The 14,725-nt window shown below is 43.3% G+C and overlaps 1 protein-coding gene across 6 annotated transcripts in view; it reads left to right on the forward strand.

The window, feature by feature from the left end:
* The window catches only part of LOC147115185 (V-type proton ATPase subunit C 1-A-like), a 233,102-nt gene that overhangs the window by 193,564 nt on the left and 24,813 nt on the right, over positions 1-14,725 (forward strand). For all 6 annotated transcript variants that reach the window (XM_085993512.1, XM_085993513.1, XM_085993515.1 and 3 more), the window contains 3 exons: positions 2,908-3,002; positions 9,171-9,262; positions 9,716-9,814. In XM_085993512.1, the coding sequence (XP_085849638.1) occupies positions 2,946-3,002; positions 9,171-9,262; positions 9,716-9,814 (248 nt within the window). In that variant the 5' untranslated portion in view covers positions 2,908-2,945. The remainder of the gene's footprint in view (positions 1-2,907; positions 3,003-9,170; positions 9,263-9,715; positions 9,815-14,725) is intronic.

Here is a 14,725-nt window from a genome sequence, read left to right on the forward strand (position 1 = left end):
CTCTCGACGCTGTTGCGTCTCCCAGCCCGCTTGCAGCCCGGTCTCTCTCACCGGCTGCGTTTGTATTCACCGCGGCTTCCATGCCTTACGCTGCCCCAGTCTCAGCGCCTCTGGCCCCGACTTCTGTCCGGCTCTTTTCCCCGGCCGTGGTCGAGTTCTCCGCCCTTATATCCTCCGTTTTTTTTTTGTTATTTTCTCCCCTACTCACAGTCAACGTGGCCGACTTGCTGCTCGTCGCTGATCGGCTTACCCAGCACCGTGATAGAAGGGATGATCACTGCCTGTTGCTGATGGAAGGCTTCGTGTCAGAATTCTTCCTTCGCTCTGCAGACTCGAGTCTTTTCTCAGCAGAATGGTGAGGGCGGATGCCTCTTCTCGACGCCCGTTAAACTGCCTTGGATGTATCTCTGCCGCAGGGTAAGATCGTACTCATCGCCACTGTTAAGTCTGTGTGTTATATTGAGAATTACTACACAGACCACAAGAGTAAAATTTAACAGGTCTTTACTGGTTGAAGGTCAGGGCGGAACTGCCCAATAAATCATTACACAGCACTTATATACCGGTGTGGTCACCACCGGTATTACAGTATACAGCAGCCAAGAGAAAGTAGTGCAACTCTTAAAATAGTTCTCTTAAAGGTGGAACGGTTACTAAAATAGTTCTCTTAAAGGTGGAACAGTTACATACACTACAACATTGGCTCCCGATGCATCCAATTTAAAATTCTCATTCTCGTGTTTAAATCCCTTCATGGGTTCGCCCCTCCCTATCTCTGTAACTTCCTCCAGCCCTACAAACCCCTCCCCCAAAGTCTTACTTTGACTCTGGCCTTTTGTGTACTTCCCACTCCCTTTATTCATCATTGTCAGCTGTGCCATCTAAACCAGACATGCTCGAATTCTCTCAAAACCCCCCTGTCCCCCCTCACCATTTAATTTCAAGTAATGTGGTTTGAGCACAGGAACCTGCTGTCTATTTCGTCAGTTTGCTGCCTACTTAACAAGACTTTTGAAAACTGAATAAAACTGGTGCTACAAACAACCATTAAGAACACAAATGTGTTAAGATTATACCGTATCTCTATTCAGATGAGACTGAGATTTACTTTGTGGCTTTTGATATTATTTAATCCCTTTTATAAGCTTACTACCTTGTAACACCTTCCACGCCATGTGCTATCTTCATGCTAGTTTCATAGTGTGTTGTATAGTATTTATAATCTTCCTTTACACCTCATTCATTAATGCTTTTTGGAATACTTAGCTTTTTTTTCCCCTGCCAATTTTATTCCTCTTATGAAGGCATTGACCTCTTGCGGCACTGATCCACGGGTACCCTATATAATATGAACCTCGATGTTGCATTTCTCATCTATTCTGTTGCAAGGGCATCGTTGTTGAATCCGATCATGTCTTTGCTCAGTGTCCTTGTGTAGATAGCCAGCTTGGTGCAGGTGGACAGCAATGATCAACTAACTCAGCCAAGAATGGGGATTGAACCCCTACCTGCCCCCAGGTCCATATGGCTCAGCTTCTTGTTACTTTAAATAGTTGATTTGGTGAAGCAGTTGTGGGTTAAATGGGCTTTATAATCAAGTGAATGATCTCCTGGATTGCCGCTTCCACTCACTGTTGGGTGACTTTAGTTTTATATGCTTTTAAACAATTGACAGTGTTCATTGCCACCCTAATGTTAAGAGCTCACTGTAACTTGTTTCAGGCTGAATTTGAACTTGAATTTTAAATGTTGAATGCAGAATTATGTATATAACCATGAAATGGTTAACTTTGATCTTTTTGTACGAAATTAAATTTCATGGAGTATACTATTCATATTGAATTCTTGTGATTTAGCTTAGCTACTTATTACAGTAGTTTCATATCTGTGCTCCTGTGTACAAATAAAGTTTCCATTTTACTGCAGTGTAAAGTTTGCTTTTCAAGGTCAATTCTCTAAGATTCTAGCTACTTATGATTCTGAAACTATGTTCCTATACACAAGGCTTTTATTTAATTAATTAATAGATGAACAGTGTTCAAGGCTGTGGGTCAAGCTTTTACACCAGGTAGAGATGGAAAAGGAAACCCATTTGGCCCATCCGAGCTCTTCCTTCCAGAAAGAAATGCTGCAGTCTGAGCCACAATATCCAGCTGTTAAATGATTCCAGAGTTATTGCTTCCACTACTTCACCTGGAAGTTCATTTCACCTGTTGATCACTTTGTGTGAAGAACTTCCTGACTTCAGGACAGCACTGATGCTGGGGGCACTGTACTCAGCACTGCTTTCTTGCCCTTCCCTGCACCCAACCCCCCCCCACCGCCCTTTTATAAAAAAAAACTGAGTAATGCTCCTAACAAATATCAACTGCTTCATATCTTTCAGCCAATTTCATAGGCATTCCCAGGTTTTTGCATTGAATTCCTTATGCTTAAGTAGCTGTAGCAAGGGCTTTTTGAATGTCCAAGTAGACCATATTGTATAGCTTTCTACCATCCATTTGAGATGTTGCTTTGTCAAACTTACAGGCAGGACTTTCCCCATCTAAATCGCTGACTGCTATTTACTAGATGATTGTCATATAGTAAACCTTTAGTTAATTTATCATTGATTCTGTTATTTACCTTGTTCTGACATAGGATTGCCAAATCTATTTTGGCACAGTTTTTGAAAATTAGTACAATATCAGCTTGTTTCTACTCTAGTGGGATTTGTTTAAAAAAATCTGAAATTTTGACTGCTTAGTGCGCCAACATACCTGTGCGAAATACTGTCGGCTCACAATCAAAATAATTCAGATGGGTACATAGAATTTGTTTAACTGGTCACGGCTGTTTTTATTCTAACAAAAACTGAGAATCTTTGTTCTATTACATTTTTAAAACAGGTTGTGTTTTTTCCCCTAGTTGACTTGGTCACCTATATCACAAGTTTTCAGTGGGACATGGCAAAGTATCCAATCAAACAGTCTCTGAAAAACATTTCTGAAATCATTACTAAGGTCGGTGTTTAAATTCATTTTTGGAACTCAATAATGTGCCTTTAACACAAGTTCTGCAGTCTGCCAAAATTTCCAAGGGATATTGTGTGTAAATATTTCGTGTTCACTAAAGATATTTCAAATGGTTTAGTTTTGAGTGTTTTTATCTTCTAATTTTATAATTGTTAGAATCACTTTGGAAACTTGTGAGCAGAAATTAACAGTAATGTTTAGATTTTACTCCATACATTATCTAGTTGCGGAGGAATATAAATATTCTTCTGTGTTAAGGCCAAATAACGTACAACTGTAATGTCCATAACAGATGTTCTAATATTTTATTTGCTTTATTGAGGATACATAGTCATACGTTATAGTCATACGGCACAGAAGGAGGCCATTCGGCCCATCGAGTCCGTGCTGGCTCTCTGTAGAGCAATCCAGTCAGTCCCATTCCCCCGCTCTATCCCCATAGCTGTGCAAGTTTATTTCCCTCAAGTGCCTATCCAGTCTCTCCTGGAAAACATTGAGTGTCTCCGCTTCCACCACTTCCGTCGGCAGCGAATTCCAGGTCGTCATCACTCGCTGCATTTAAAAAAAAGTTTTCCTTACATGCCCCCTGTATTTCTTGCCCAAAACCTTAAATCTGTGTCCCCTAGTCCTTGTACCATCAACTAGTGGGAACAGCCTTTCCCCGTCTAGCCTATCCAAACCTGTCATAATCTTGTACGCCTCTATCAAATCACCCCTCAACCTCCTTGACTCTAATGAAAACAAATCCAACTTCTCCAACCTGTCCTTGTAGCCAAGACCCCCCATCCCCGGAACCATTCTGATAAATCTCCTCTGCACCCTCTCGAGGGCCTTCACATCCTTCCTAAAGTGTGGTGACCAGAACTGGATGCAATACTCCAGTTGTGGCCTAACCAGCGCTTTATAAAGATTCAGCATAACCTCTATTTTTGTACTCAATGCCTCTATTTATGAAGCCCAAGATCCCATAAGCTTTGCTAACCACTCTCTCAGTATATCCTGCCACCTTTAGGGACCTATGCGCATTAACTCCCAGGTCCCTCTGTCCCTGCACACTCTTTAAAACTGTGTCATCAAGTGTATATTGCCTCTCCCTGTTCCTTCTGCCAAAATGCAGGGTAGCAGTGACGTACAGGAAAATAGAACAATTGTTTGTGTTTTATGGACTGTCAACTTGTTGATAATGGTGATTTTAAAATGGTTTGCCGAGAACCAGAAAGCTACTGTTTAGAGCTTGCTACATTTTTTTTTTGTCATGCCCACATTCCCAACTATGGTAGAGTTGAAGTTTAGTTTGGTATGAATAGAGCTTTTATTCTGTAAATTTGCCAAAGAACCCTTGATAGCAGTGGCTGATGCAGATGTAATGTTCTTGGAAGCAGTGGGTTGCATGTCATTGGCACCAGTCAATGGCATGGTCATAACAGTTGGGTACAGATGCTATTCTGCAACATAAAATTTAGCATCAACTCTCTCTACCATTTCCAAGTAGCAGTGGGAGTGTGGATTCTTTACCTGAAACTTCAGGAGCAATTGCTGGTTAATCTTCCAAGCAGCAATGATTGATGACAGCCTCGGAGTTACTACAGAGGAGGTGAAAGGGACAGTAGTGGCAACATTTCTGAGCTCCCTGCAATGATCTCCCACTTGATGGTACTTAATACTTCGAGTCTTTCTGTTAAAGGAATAAGATTGAGGTGAAGGTGGTTAGGTCGTCTCTGGCCTGGTCAGCTAACTGGTTCTGGCGGATCATCCCAAGGATTGCTTTCAAGTTTTGTTATTTATTCGAATGGTCTGAAATGGGAATGTTCAGTACTGAATGGATACCATTGTATGCTCTGCTTGGTACTGAATGTTAGAGTCTTGGATTCTTTCCATTAGATTTAGGATGGAGTGAAATATCGAGCTCCAGAAGTGTTTTGAAACCTACTTTCTCCCACAAGACAACACTTCTGAATCAAATTTTCATTGTGTTTTGCTATATGATAGATTTTATTGCTCAACAGTATGTTATACAATAGCTTGGTATAACTGGCCACTTATGTAAAGCACTGAGCACTGTTTTAGAAACATAGAAGATAGGAGCAGGAGTAGGCCATTTGGCCCCTCGAGCCTGCTCTGCCATTTAATGAGATCATGGCTGATCGTCCAAATTCAGTACCCTGTCTCTGCTTTCTCCCCATATCCCTTGATCCCTTTAGCCTTAAGAAATATATCTAACTCCTTCTTGAATATATTCAATGAATTGGCCTCAACTGCCTTCTGTGGTAGAGAATTCCACAGGTTCACCACACTCTGGGTGAAGAAATTCCTCCTCATCTCAGTCCTAAATGGCTTATGACTTACCCCTTACCCTTAGCCTGTGACCCCTGGTTCTGGACTCTCCCGCCATCGGGAACATACATCCTGCATCTAGTCTGTCTAGTCCTGTTAGAATTTTATAAGCTTCAATGAGATCCCCTCTCATTCTTCTAAACTCTAGCGAATATAAGCCTAATCGACCCAATCTCTCTTCATACTTCATTCCTGCCATCCCACGTATCAGTCTGGTGAATCTTCGCTGCACTCTCTCCATGGCAAGAACATCCTTCCCAATCTGTTGCTGTTCAGATAATAATCTGCCTTCCTGTTTTTGCCACCAAAGTATATAACCTTGCATTTATCCACATTGGGCAGATGCATGGCAGATGCAGTATAATCACCCAATCTGTCCAAATCACATTGGAGTTTCTCTGCATCCTCCTCACCGCAAACACGCCCACCCAGCTTTGTGTCACCTGCAAACTTGGAGATATTACATCCAGTTCCTTCAACTAGATCATTAATATATATTGTGACTAGCTGGGGTCCTAGCACCGATCCCTGCGGTACCACACTAGTCACTGCCTGCCACTCAGAAAAAGACCTGTTTATTCCAACTCTTTGCTTCCTGTCTGCCAACCAGTTCTCTATCCAAGTCAGTACCTTACCCCCAATCCCATGCGCTTTAACTTTGCGGGACCTTATCGAAAGCCTTCTGAAAGTCCAAATACACCACATCCACTGGTTCTCCCTTATCTATTCTACCAGTCACACCCTCAAAAAATTCCAGTAGATTAGTCAAGCATGATTTACCTTTTGTAAATTCATGTTGACTTTGTCCGATCCTGTCGCTGTTTTCCAAGTGCTCTGCTATTACATCTTTCATAATGGACTCTAGCATTTCCCCACTACTGATGTCAGGCTAACCGGTCTATAATTCCCTGTTTTCTCTCTACCACCTTTTTTTAAATAGTGGGGTTACATTAGCTACCCTCCAATCTATGGGAACTGTTCGAGTCTATAGAATTTTGGAAGATGACCAGCAATGCATCTACTATTTCTAGGGCCACTTCCTTAAGTACCCTAGGATATAGATTATCAGGCCCTGGGGATTTATCGGCCTTCAATCCTGTCCATTTCCCTACAAATACTGATTTCTTTCAGTTCCTCCCTCTCATTAGACCCTATGTTCCCCGATATCTCTGGGAGGTTCTTTGTGTCCTCCTTTCTGAAGACAGAACCAAAGCATGTGTTTCATTGTTCTGCCATTTCTTTGTTCCCCATTATAAATTCCCCTGATTCTGACTGCAAGGGACCTACGCTTGACTTCACCAATCTTTTTCTCTTTACATGTCTATAGAAGCTTTTACAGTCAGTTTTTATGTTCCCTGAAAGCTTACTCTCTTACTCTATTTTCCCCCTCTTAATTAATCCCTTTGTCCTCCTTTGCTGAATCCTAAACTGCTCCCAATCCTCAGGTTTGCTGCTTTTTCTGGCCAATTTATATGTCCTCGCCTTGGATCTTATGCTATTCCTAAATTCCCTTGTTAGCCACAGTTGAGTCACCTTTTTTGTTTTATTTTTTTGCCAAACAGGGATGAACAAATTCTGTAGTTCATCCATGCGATCTTTAAATGTTTGCCATTGCCTATCCACCATCAACCCTTTAAGTAACGTTCCCCAATCCATCTTAGCCTAGTCGCACCTCATACCATCGTAGTTTCCTTTATTTAAATTCAGGACCCTAGACTCTGAGTCAACTACTTCACTCTCCATTTTAATGAAGAATTTGATCATATTATGATCGCTCCTCCCCAAGGGGCCGCGCACAACAAGATTGCTAATTAATCCTTTTTCATTACATAATACCCAGTCTAAGATGGCCTGATCTCTAGTTGGTTCCTTGACATATTGGTCCAGGAAACCATCCTGTATACACTCTAGGAATTCCTCCTCCACGGTATTGTTACTAATTTAGTTAGCCCAATGTATATGTAGATTAAAGTCACCCATGACAACTGCTGTGCCCTTATTGCACGCGTCTCTAATTTCCCGTTTAATGCCATCCCCAACCTCCACATTACTGTTTGGGGATCTGTATATAACTCCCACTAACGTTTTCTGCCCCTTGGTATTTCTCAGCTCTACCCATACAGATTCCACATCATCAGAGCTAATATCCTTCCTTACTATTGTTAATCTCTTTAACCAGCAATGCTACCCCACTTCCTTTTGCTTTTTGCCTGTCCTTCCTGAGTATTGAATACCCCTGGATGTTGAATTCCCAGCCTTGGTCACCCTGGAGCCATGTCTCTGTAATCCCAATTATATCTCATCCGTTTACATCTATTTGCGCAGCTAATTCATCCACCTTATTACGAATGCTCCTTGCATTAAGACACAAATCCTTCAGGCGTCTTTTTTTAAGACTTAGTCCTTTTAGAATCATTATTTACTGTGGTCCTGATTGATTTACACCCTTGATTTTCTGCCTTCCACTTTTGCTTTTCTCCTTCCTGTCTTTTGCTTCTATTCTTGCTCCCCTTTCCCCTGTCTCCCTGCACAGGTTCCCAACCCCCTGCCATTTTAGTTTAAACCCTCCCCAACAGCACTAGCAAACACTCCTCCTCGGATATCGGTCCCGGTCCTGCCCAGGTGCAAACCGCCCAGTTTGTACTGGTCCCACCTCCCCCAGAACCGGTTCCAATATCCCAGGAATTTGAATCCCTCCCCCTTGCATCATTCCTCTAGCCACGTATTCATCTGCAATATCCTTCTATTTCTACTCTGACTAGCACGTGGCACTGGTAGCAATCCTGAGATTACTACCTTTTTGAGGTCCTATTTTTTAAATTTGCCTCCTAACTCCCTATATTCAGCTTTTAGGACCTCATCCCGTTTTTTACCTATATCGTTGGTACCTATATGCACCACGACAACTGGCTGTTCACCCTCCCTCCCCCTTCAGAATGCCCTGCAGCCGCTCCGAGACATCCTTGACCCTTGCACCAGGGAGGTAACATACCATCCTGGAGTCTCGTTTGCGGCCGCAGAAATGCCTATCTATTCCCCTTACAATAGAATCCCCCATCAATATAGCTCTCCCGCTTTTTCTCCTCCCGTCATGTGCAGCAGAGCCACCCATGGTGCCAGGAAGTTGGCTGCTGCTGCCTTCCCCTGTTAAGCCATCTCCTCCAACAATATCCAAAGCGGTATATCTGTTTGCACCTACTACTCTGCCTGACGGTCACCCATTCCCGTCCTGCCTGTGCAGCCTTTACCTGCGGTGTGACCAACTCCCTAAACGTGCTATCCACGATGTCCTCAGCATCGCAAATGCTCCAGTATGTATCCATTCGCAGCTCCAACACCGCAATGCGGTCTGCCAGTAGCTGCAGCTGGATACACTTCCCGCACACATGGTTGTCAGGGACCCAAAGTAGCATACATTGTAAGTATATAGTAGAGACAAACAGAACGGCATTCAAAATGCAGTTGGATGTTAATACGCAAGCTGCACTGGAAGATTCAGTGCTGATGGGGTGAATGGCCTTTTTTTGTCCTTTTACATATGCTCAGGCCATAATTCTTGCTGATTTCGACATTCATTCTTTTGCGAATGTGCTAGGTAGGCCCTAGTTCATTTATAACTTTTGCAGAGAAGTTTTAAATAAGTAATCGACTGCTGGGATACTGGTTGTCTGTGAAAAGGGGATAGTTTCAATTTACACTGAATTTTAGCATATATTTGATTTCCAAATGCTACAGAAGGTTTTCACTTATTTTTACTTGCACACTGTTCCTGGGCCATTTGAAAGATCCATTAACTATTATATGCTGTTTGGAAATTTGCAGCAAGTATCACAGATTGACAATGATCTAAAAGCAAGAGCATCAGCATACAACAATCTGAAAGGAAACTTACAGAATCTAGAGAGGAAGAATGTGTAAGTTATTTTTTCATGTGTATCATAATTTAAATTGAATTGCCTTGCATTTAATCTGCTTTACAATTACTGTAAAGTTAGAAGTATAAGTATTTTTACCTCTTGCTCTTTTGTTCTCCCTTTTTATGCCACATCCCCAGCTTAAGAAGTTAGATACCTCAAATAGTCATTTTACAGTCACTGGGGTTTACAGTTGCTTCAATGATGGGAATGTTGGAAGTTATGGTGGGACCACTTTGGGATTAAGTGGTTATTCCCATTTGTAGCCTATTTCTTGTCCATTCGAATTAGGAAATGTAAATGTAACCTTTTGAGAATTAATTCTTCATCCTTGGCCTCGACCATTATTGTGTCCTTTCGAAGCGCTTGTAAGTATTAATGATATATTATTTTCCCCAGGAGAACTGCAGTATTTACCTTGTGCTGATAATTGGTTTGTATGGTCATTTGTAGGGGAAGTTTGATGACGAGAAGCCTTGCTGATATTGTGAAGAAGGAAGACTTTGTAATGGACTCTGAATATCTTGTTACTTTGTTGGTAGTTGTGCCGAAGTAAGAAACTTTTTTTAATTGTTTTTTTAAAAAAGTTGTCAAAAGTTTAAAAATTGTGTACTAGTTCAACATGGCTGGTTAATATGAAAAAACCCAAATATTGATGGTAAAAGCTGAAAGTTCTAAGAAAAATCAGATGAAATGTGAAGAGATGCATTTTGGAAGGAAAACTGAGGAAAAACTAAACTAAATGGTGACATTTTAAAGCAGGGTGCAGGAACAGAGACCTGGGGGTTCACATACACAAATCTTTGAAGGTGACAGGACAAGGTGATATGGCTGTTAAGTGTTTTACTTTAAAGTTCATTATCCTCCATATTATTACAAGCATGTCAATGCCTTGGAGAGGGTGCAGAGGAAATTTCCTGGAATGGTGCCAGGGATGAGGGAATTCAGGTGTGTAGAGAGACTAGCGAAGCTGGGATTGTTCTCTTGGAGCAAAGAAGGTTAAGGGGAGATTTAATAGAGGCAATGCATTTGGGGAGGGCTAAAAAGGCAAGGGAATACACAATAAATGGTAGGATACTGAGAAGTGTAGAGGAACAGAGGGACGATAGCAAAATGCTGCAGATGCTGGAAATCCGAAATAACAACAGAAAATGCTGGAAAAACTCAGCTGACACAGCCCTCGACCGTGTCCATTTTATCTCCCGCACTTCTGCCCTCACCCCTGCCCCTCCCTCCCGGAACCACGATAGGGTTCCCCTTGTCCTCACCTTTCACCCCACCAGCCTCCGCATTCAACGGATCATTTTCCGCCACCTCCAAAGTGATCCCACCACCAAACGCATCTTCCCCTCCCCTCGACTTTCAGCATTCCGTAGAGACCGCTCCTTCCGCGACACCCTAGTCCACTCCTCTATCACCCCCAGCACCCCTTCCCCTTCGCCCGGCACCTTCCCGTGCAAGCGCAGGAGATGCAACACCTGCCCTTATACCTTCCCACTGTCCAGGGCCCCAACACCCCTTCAAGGTGAAACAGCGATTTACTTGTACTTCTTGCAATCTAGTATACTGTATTCGCTGCTCACGATGCGGTCTCCTCTACATTGGGGAGACCAAACGCAGATTGGGTGACTGCTTTGCGGAACACCTCCGTTCAGTCCGTAAGGGTGACCCTGAGCTTCCGGTCACCTGTCATTTTAATTCACCGCCTCATTCCCACTCAGACCTCACTGTACTCGGGCTCTTGCATTGTTCCACGGAAGCTCAGCGTAAACTCGAGGCACAGCACCTCATCTTCCGATAAGGCACTTTACAGCCTTCTGGACTCCGTATTGAGTTCAACAATTTCAGATCATAACCTCAGCCCCCATTACATTTTTACTTTTTTTTATCCACACCTTTGTTTTGGCCCTCTTTCTCCCCCCCCCCCCCCCACACTTTTTTTTTCTCTCCCACATGGCAGCTGTCTCTCATTCTGCCAGCGCATTTCACACCTAATCTAGAGCCGTCTTTTGTCTCCACTAGTCCTATCACCATCTCGTCTCGTTTTGAATACCTCTTAATGTCTCTTCACTTCTCTTTTGTTCTCTCCCAGCCTGGCCTTTTAATCTATTTCATTTCCTGTGCATTTCCAGTCTTGACAAAGGGTTTGACCCAAAACATTGACTCTATTTTCTCTCCACGGATGTTGCCTGGCCTGCTGAGTTTTTCCAGCATTTTCTGTTATTGAGGAACAGAGGGACTTTGGAGTGCATGTCCACAGATCCCTGAAGGTAGCAGGTTGGGTAGATAAGGTGGTTAAGAAGGCATATGGGATATTTTCCTTTATTAGCCGAGCCATAGAATATAAGAGCAGGAAGGTTATTCAACTGCATAAAACACTAGTTAGGCCTCAGCTAGAGTACAGCATACAGTTCTGGTCACCACATTACAGGAAAGATGTGATTGCACTAGAGATGTTGCAAGGACTGGAGAATTTTAGCTATGAGGAAAGATTGGATAGGCTGGGGTAGTTTTCTTTGGAACAGAGGAGGCTGAGGGGAGACTTGACTGCGGTGTATAAAATTGAGGGGCCGAGATAGAGTGGATAGGAAGGACCTATTTCCCTTAGCAGAGAGGTCAATAACCAGGGGGCGTAGATTAAAAGTAATTCGTAGAAGGATTAGAGGGGAGTTGAGGAGAACCCAGAGGGTGGTGGGGGTCTGGAACTCACTGCCTGAGTGGGTGGTAGAGGCAGAAACCCTCATTGCACTTAAAAAGCACTTGGATATGCACTTGAAGTGCGGTAACTACAAGGCTACGGACCAAGAGCTGGAAAGTGGGATCAGGTTGGATAGCTCTTTCGGCCGGCACAGACACGATGGGCCAAATGGCCCCCTTCTGTGCTGTAAATTTCTCTGATTCTAGGTGTTCAAAATTGAGTAGTTTTGATAGGGTAAATAGGGACAAACATTTTCTACTGGCAGGAGGATCGGTAACGAGAGGACACAGATTTAAGATAATTGGCAAAAAATGCCAGGGGGGCAAGATGAGATTTTTTCACTGAGTTATGATCTGGAAAGCACTGCCTGAAAGGGTGGTGGAATCAGACTCAATAGTAACTTTTAAGAGGGAATTGGACATATGTTTAAAAAGTAAAAATTGCAGGGATATGGGGCAAGAGCAGGGGAATGGGACTAATTGGTAGCTCTTTGAGAGTCGGCACAGAGCTGAAGGGCCTCCTGTGCTGCATGATTCTTTGATGTCCATTCAATTATCCATTATAGTCACTATTATAACAATTAGTGTTGTTTTGTTGACTTCTGGGTAGACCAGAAGTTGAAATCTTGTAACAATACAAACCTCCTGAATATTTTCCAAGTGCTTTTCCTGGAGTTTTATCATTAAATGTCAGAATGTGGTGTTTCTGGTTCCATCCAGTGTTTGAAAGTGGAATTGCAAAAATAACATTAGACTTGCCATTCAACGTTTGATGCTTCATAAGGCAGAGCAATAGTTGAAGGGTACAATTTATAGTTCAGTGCATATATACAGTATATTGATCCCACATTTACTAACCTGAACTTTACCACAAGGTCGAACTATATTGAAGGGAGCTAATAAGTTATTCTTGGGCCTTACAAGTCTGTTACTTCCCTATTATAATTTAGTTTTTTTTCCTGCACCTTTTGAATTCTCATCTCTGTAGCCAAGAATAGTGACTACTGTCTATACTTGCTTGTCCTAAATTGTAATCAGGATTGAATTTTCAGGCACCTAGATATGAACCTGCATGTAGGGGGCAGGCTGTTTGAGTTTTGCATAAGGTAAACATTCCAAAGGTTAACTTCCTATATCTTTAGTCATTATTTCAGATTGGGTAGATTCTCGGTTAAACCAGTTTTGCTGGAGGCTTCTTTCAGGGTCAGTCACAATGAAGGCAGCAATATCTAGCGTGTTCCATCTAATCTTGTGCCATGCCTGGCCCTGAAAATAGGGCATTGTGCAATCCCAACTGCTCTCAAACTATAATTAAGGCAAAATGGCCCTACCTTGGTTTAGAAATTTTAAGATAGTATTATGTGATCTCAAGAAATGGATGAGTGCACTGGATACAGCAAAGGCTATGAGCCCCGACAATATCCTGGTTGTCGTGCTGAAAACTTGTGCTCCAGAACTAGCCGTGCCTCTAGTCAAGCTGTTCAAGTACAGCTACAACACTGGCATCTACCCGACAATGTGGAAAACTGCCCAGGTATGTCCTGTCCACAAAAAACAGGACAAATCCAATCCGGCCAATTACCGCCCCATCAGTCTACTCTCAATTATCAGCAAAGTGATGGAAGGTGTCATCGACAGTGCTATCAAGCAGCACTTCCTCATCAATAACCTGCTCACCGATGCTCAGTTTGGGTTCTGCCAGGACCACTCGGGTCCAGACCTCATTACAGCCTTGGTCCAAACAGGGACAAAAGAGCAGAATTCCAGAGGTGAGATGAGAGTGACTGCCCTTGACATCAAGGCAGCATTTGACCGAGTGTGGCATCAAGGAACCCTAGTAAAATTGAAGTCAGTGGGAATTGGGGAAAACTCTCCACTGGCTGGAGTCATACCTAGCACAAAGGAAGATGGTTGTGGTTGTTGGAGGCCAATCATCTCAGCCCCAGGACATCGCTGCAGGAGTTCCTCAGCAGTGTCCTAGGTCCAACCATCTTCAGCTGTTTCATCAATGACCTTCCCTCCATCATAAGGTCAGAAGTGGGGTTGTTTGCTGATGATTGCACAGTGTTCAGTGCCATTCGCAACTCCACAGATAATGAAGCAGTCTATGCCTGCATGCAGCAAGACCTGGATGACATTCAGGCATGGGCTGATAAGTAGCAAGTAACATACGTGCCAGGCAATGACTATCTCCAACAAGGGAGCGTCTAATCCCGCTCCTTGAATTTTAACGGCATTACCATCGCCGAATCCCCCAACATCAACATCCTGTGGGTCCCCATTGACCAGAAACTTAACTGGACCAGCCACATAAATATTGTGGCTACAAGAGCAGGTCAGAGGCTGGGTATTCTGTGGTGAGTGTCTCCCCTCCTGACTCCCAAAAGCCTTTCCACCATCTACAAGGCACAGGTCAGGAGAGTGATGGAATACTCTCCACTTGCCTGGTTGAGTGCAGCTCCAACAACACTCAAGAAGCTCGACACCATTCAGGACAAAGCAGCCCGCTTGATTGGCACCACATCCACCACCTTAAACATTCACTCCCTCCGCCACCAGTGCACCGTGGCTGCAGTGTGTACCATCTGCAAGATGCACTGCAGTAACTCGCCAAGGCTTCTTTGACAGCACCTCCCAACCCACGACCTCTACCATCTAGAAGAACCACACGGTTGCAGCAGTTCAAGAAGGCGGTTCACCACCACCTTCTCAAGGGCAATTAGGGATGGGCAATAAATGCTGGCCTTGCCAGTGATACCCACATCC

The sequence above is a fragment of the Somniosus microcephalus genome, chromosome 7 (assembly GCF_052327205.1).
Source record: "Somniosus microcephalus isolate GS21.2 chromosome 7, FLI_Smic_1.0, whole genome shotgun sequence".
Classification (NCBI taxonomy): domain Eukaryota; kingdom Metazoa; phylum Chordata; class Chondrichthyes; order Squaliformes; family Somniosidae; genus Somniosus; species Somniosus microcephalus.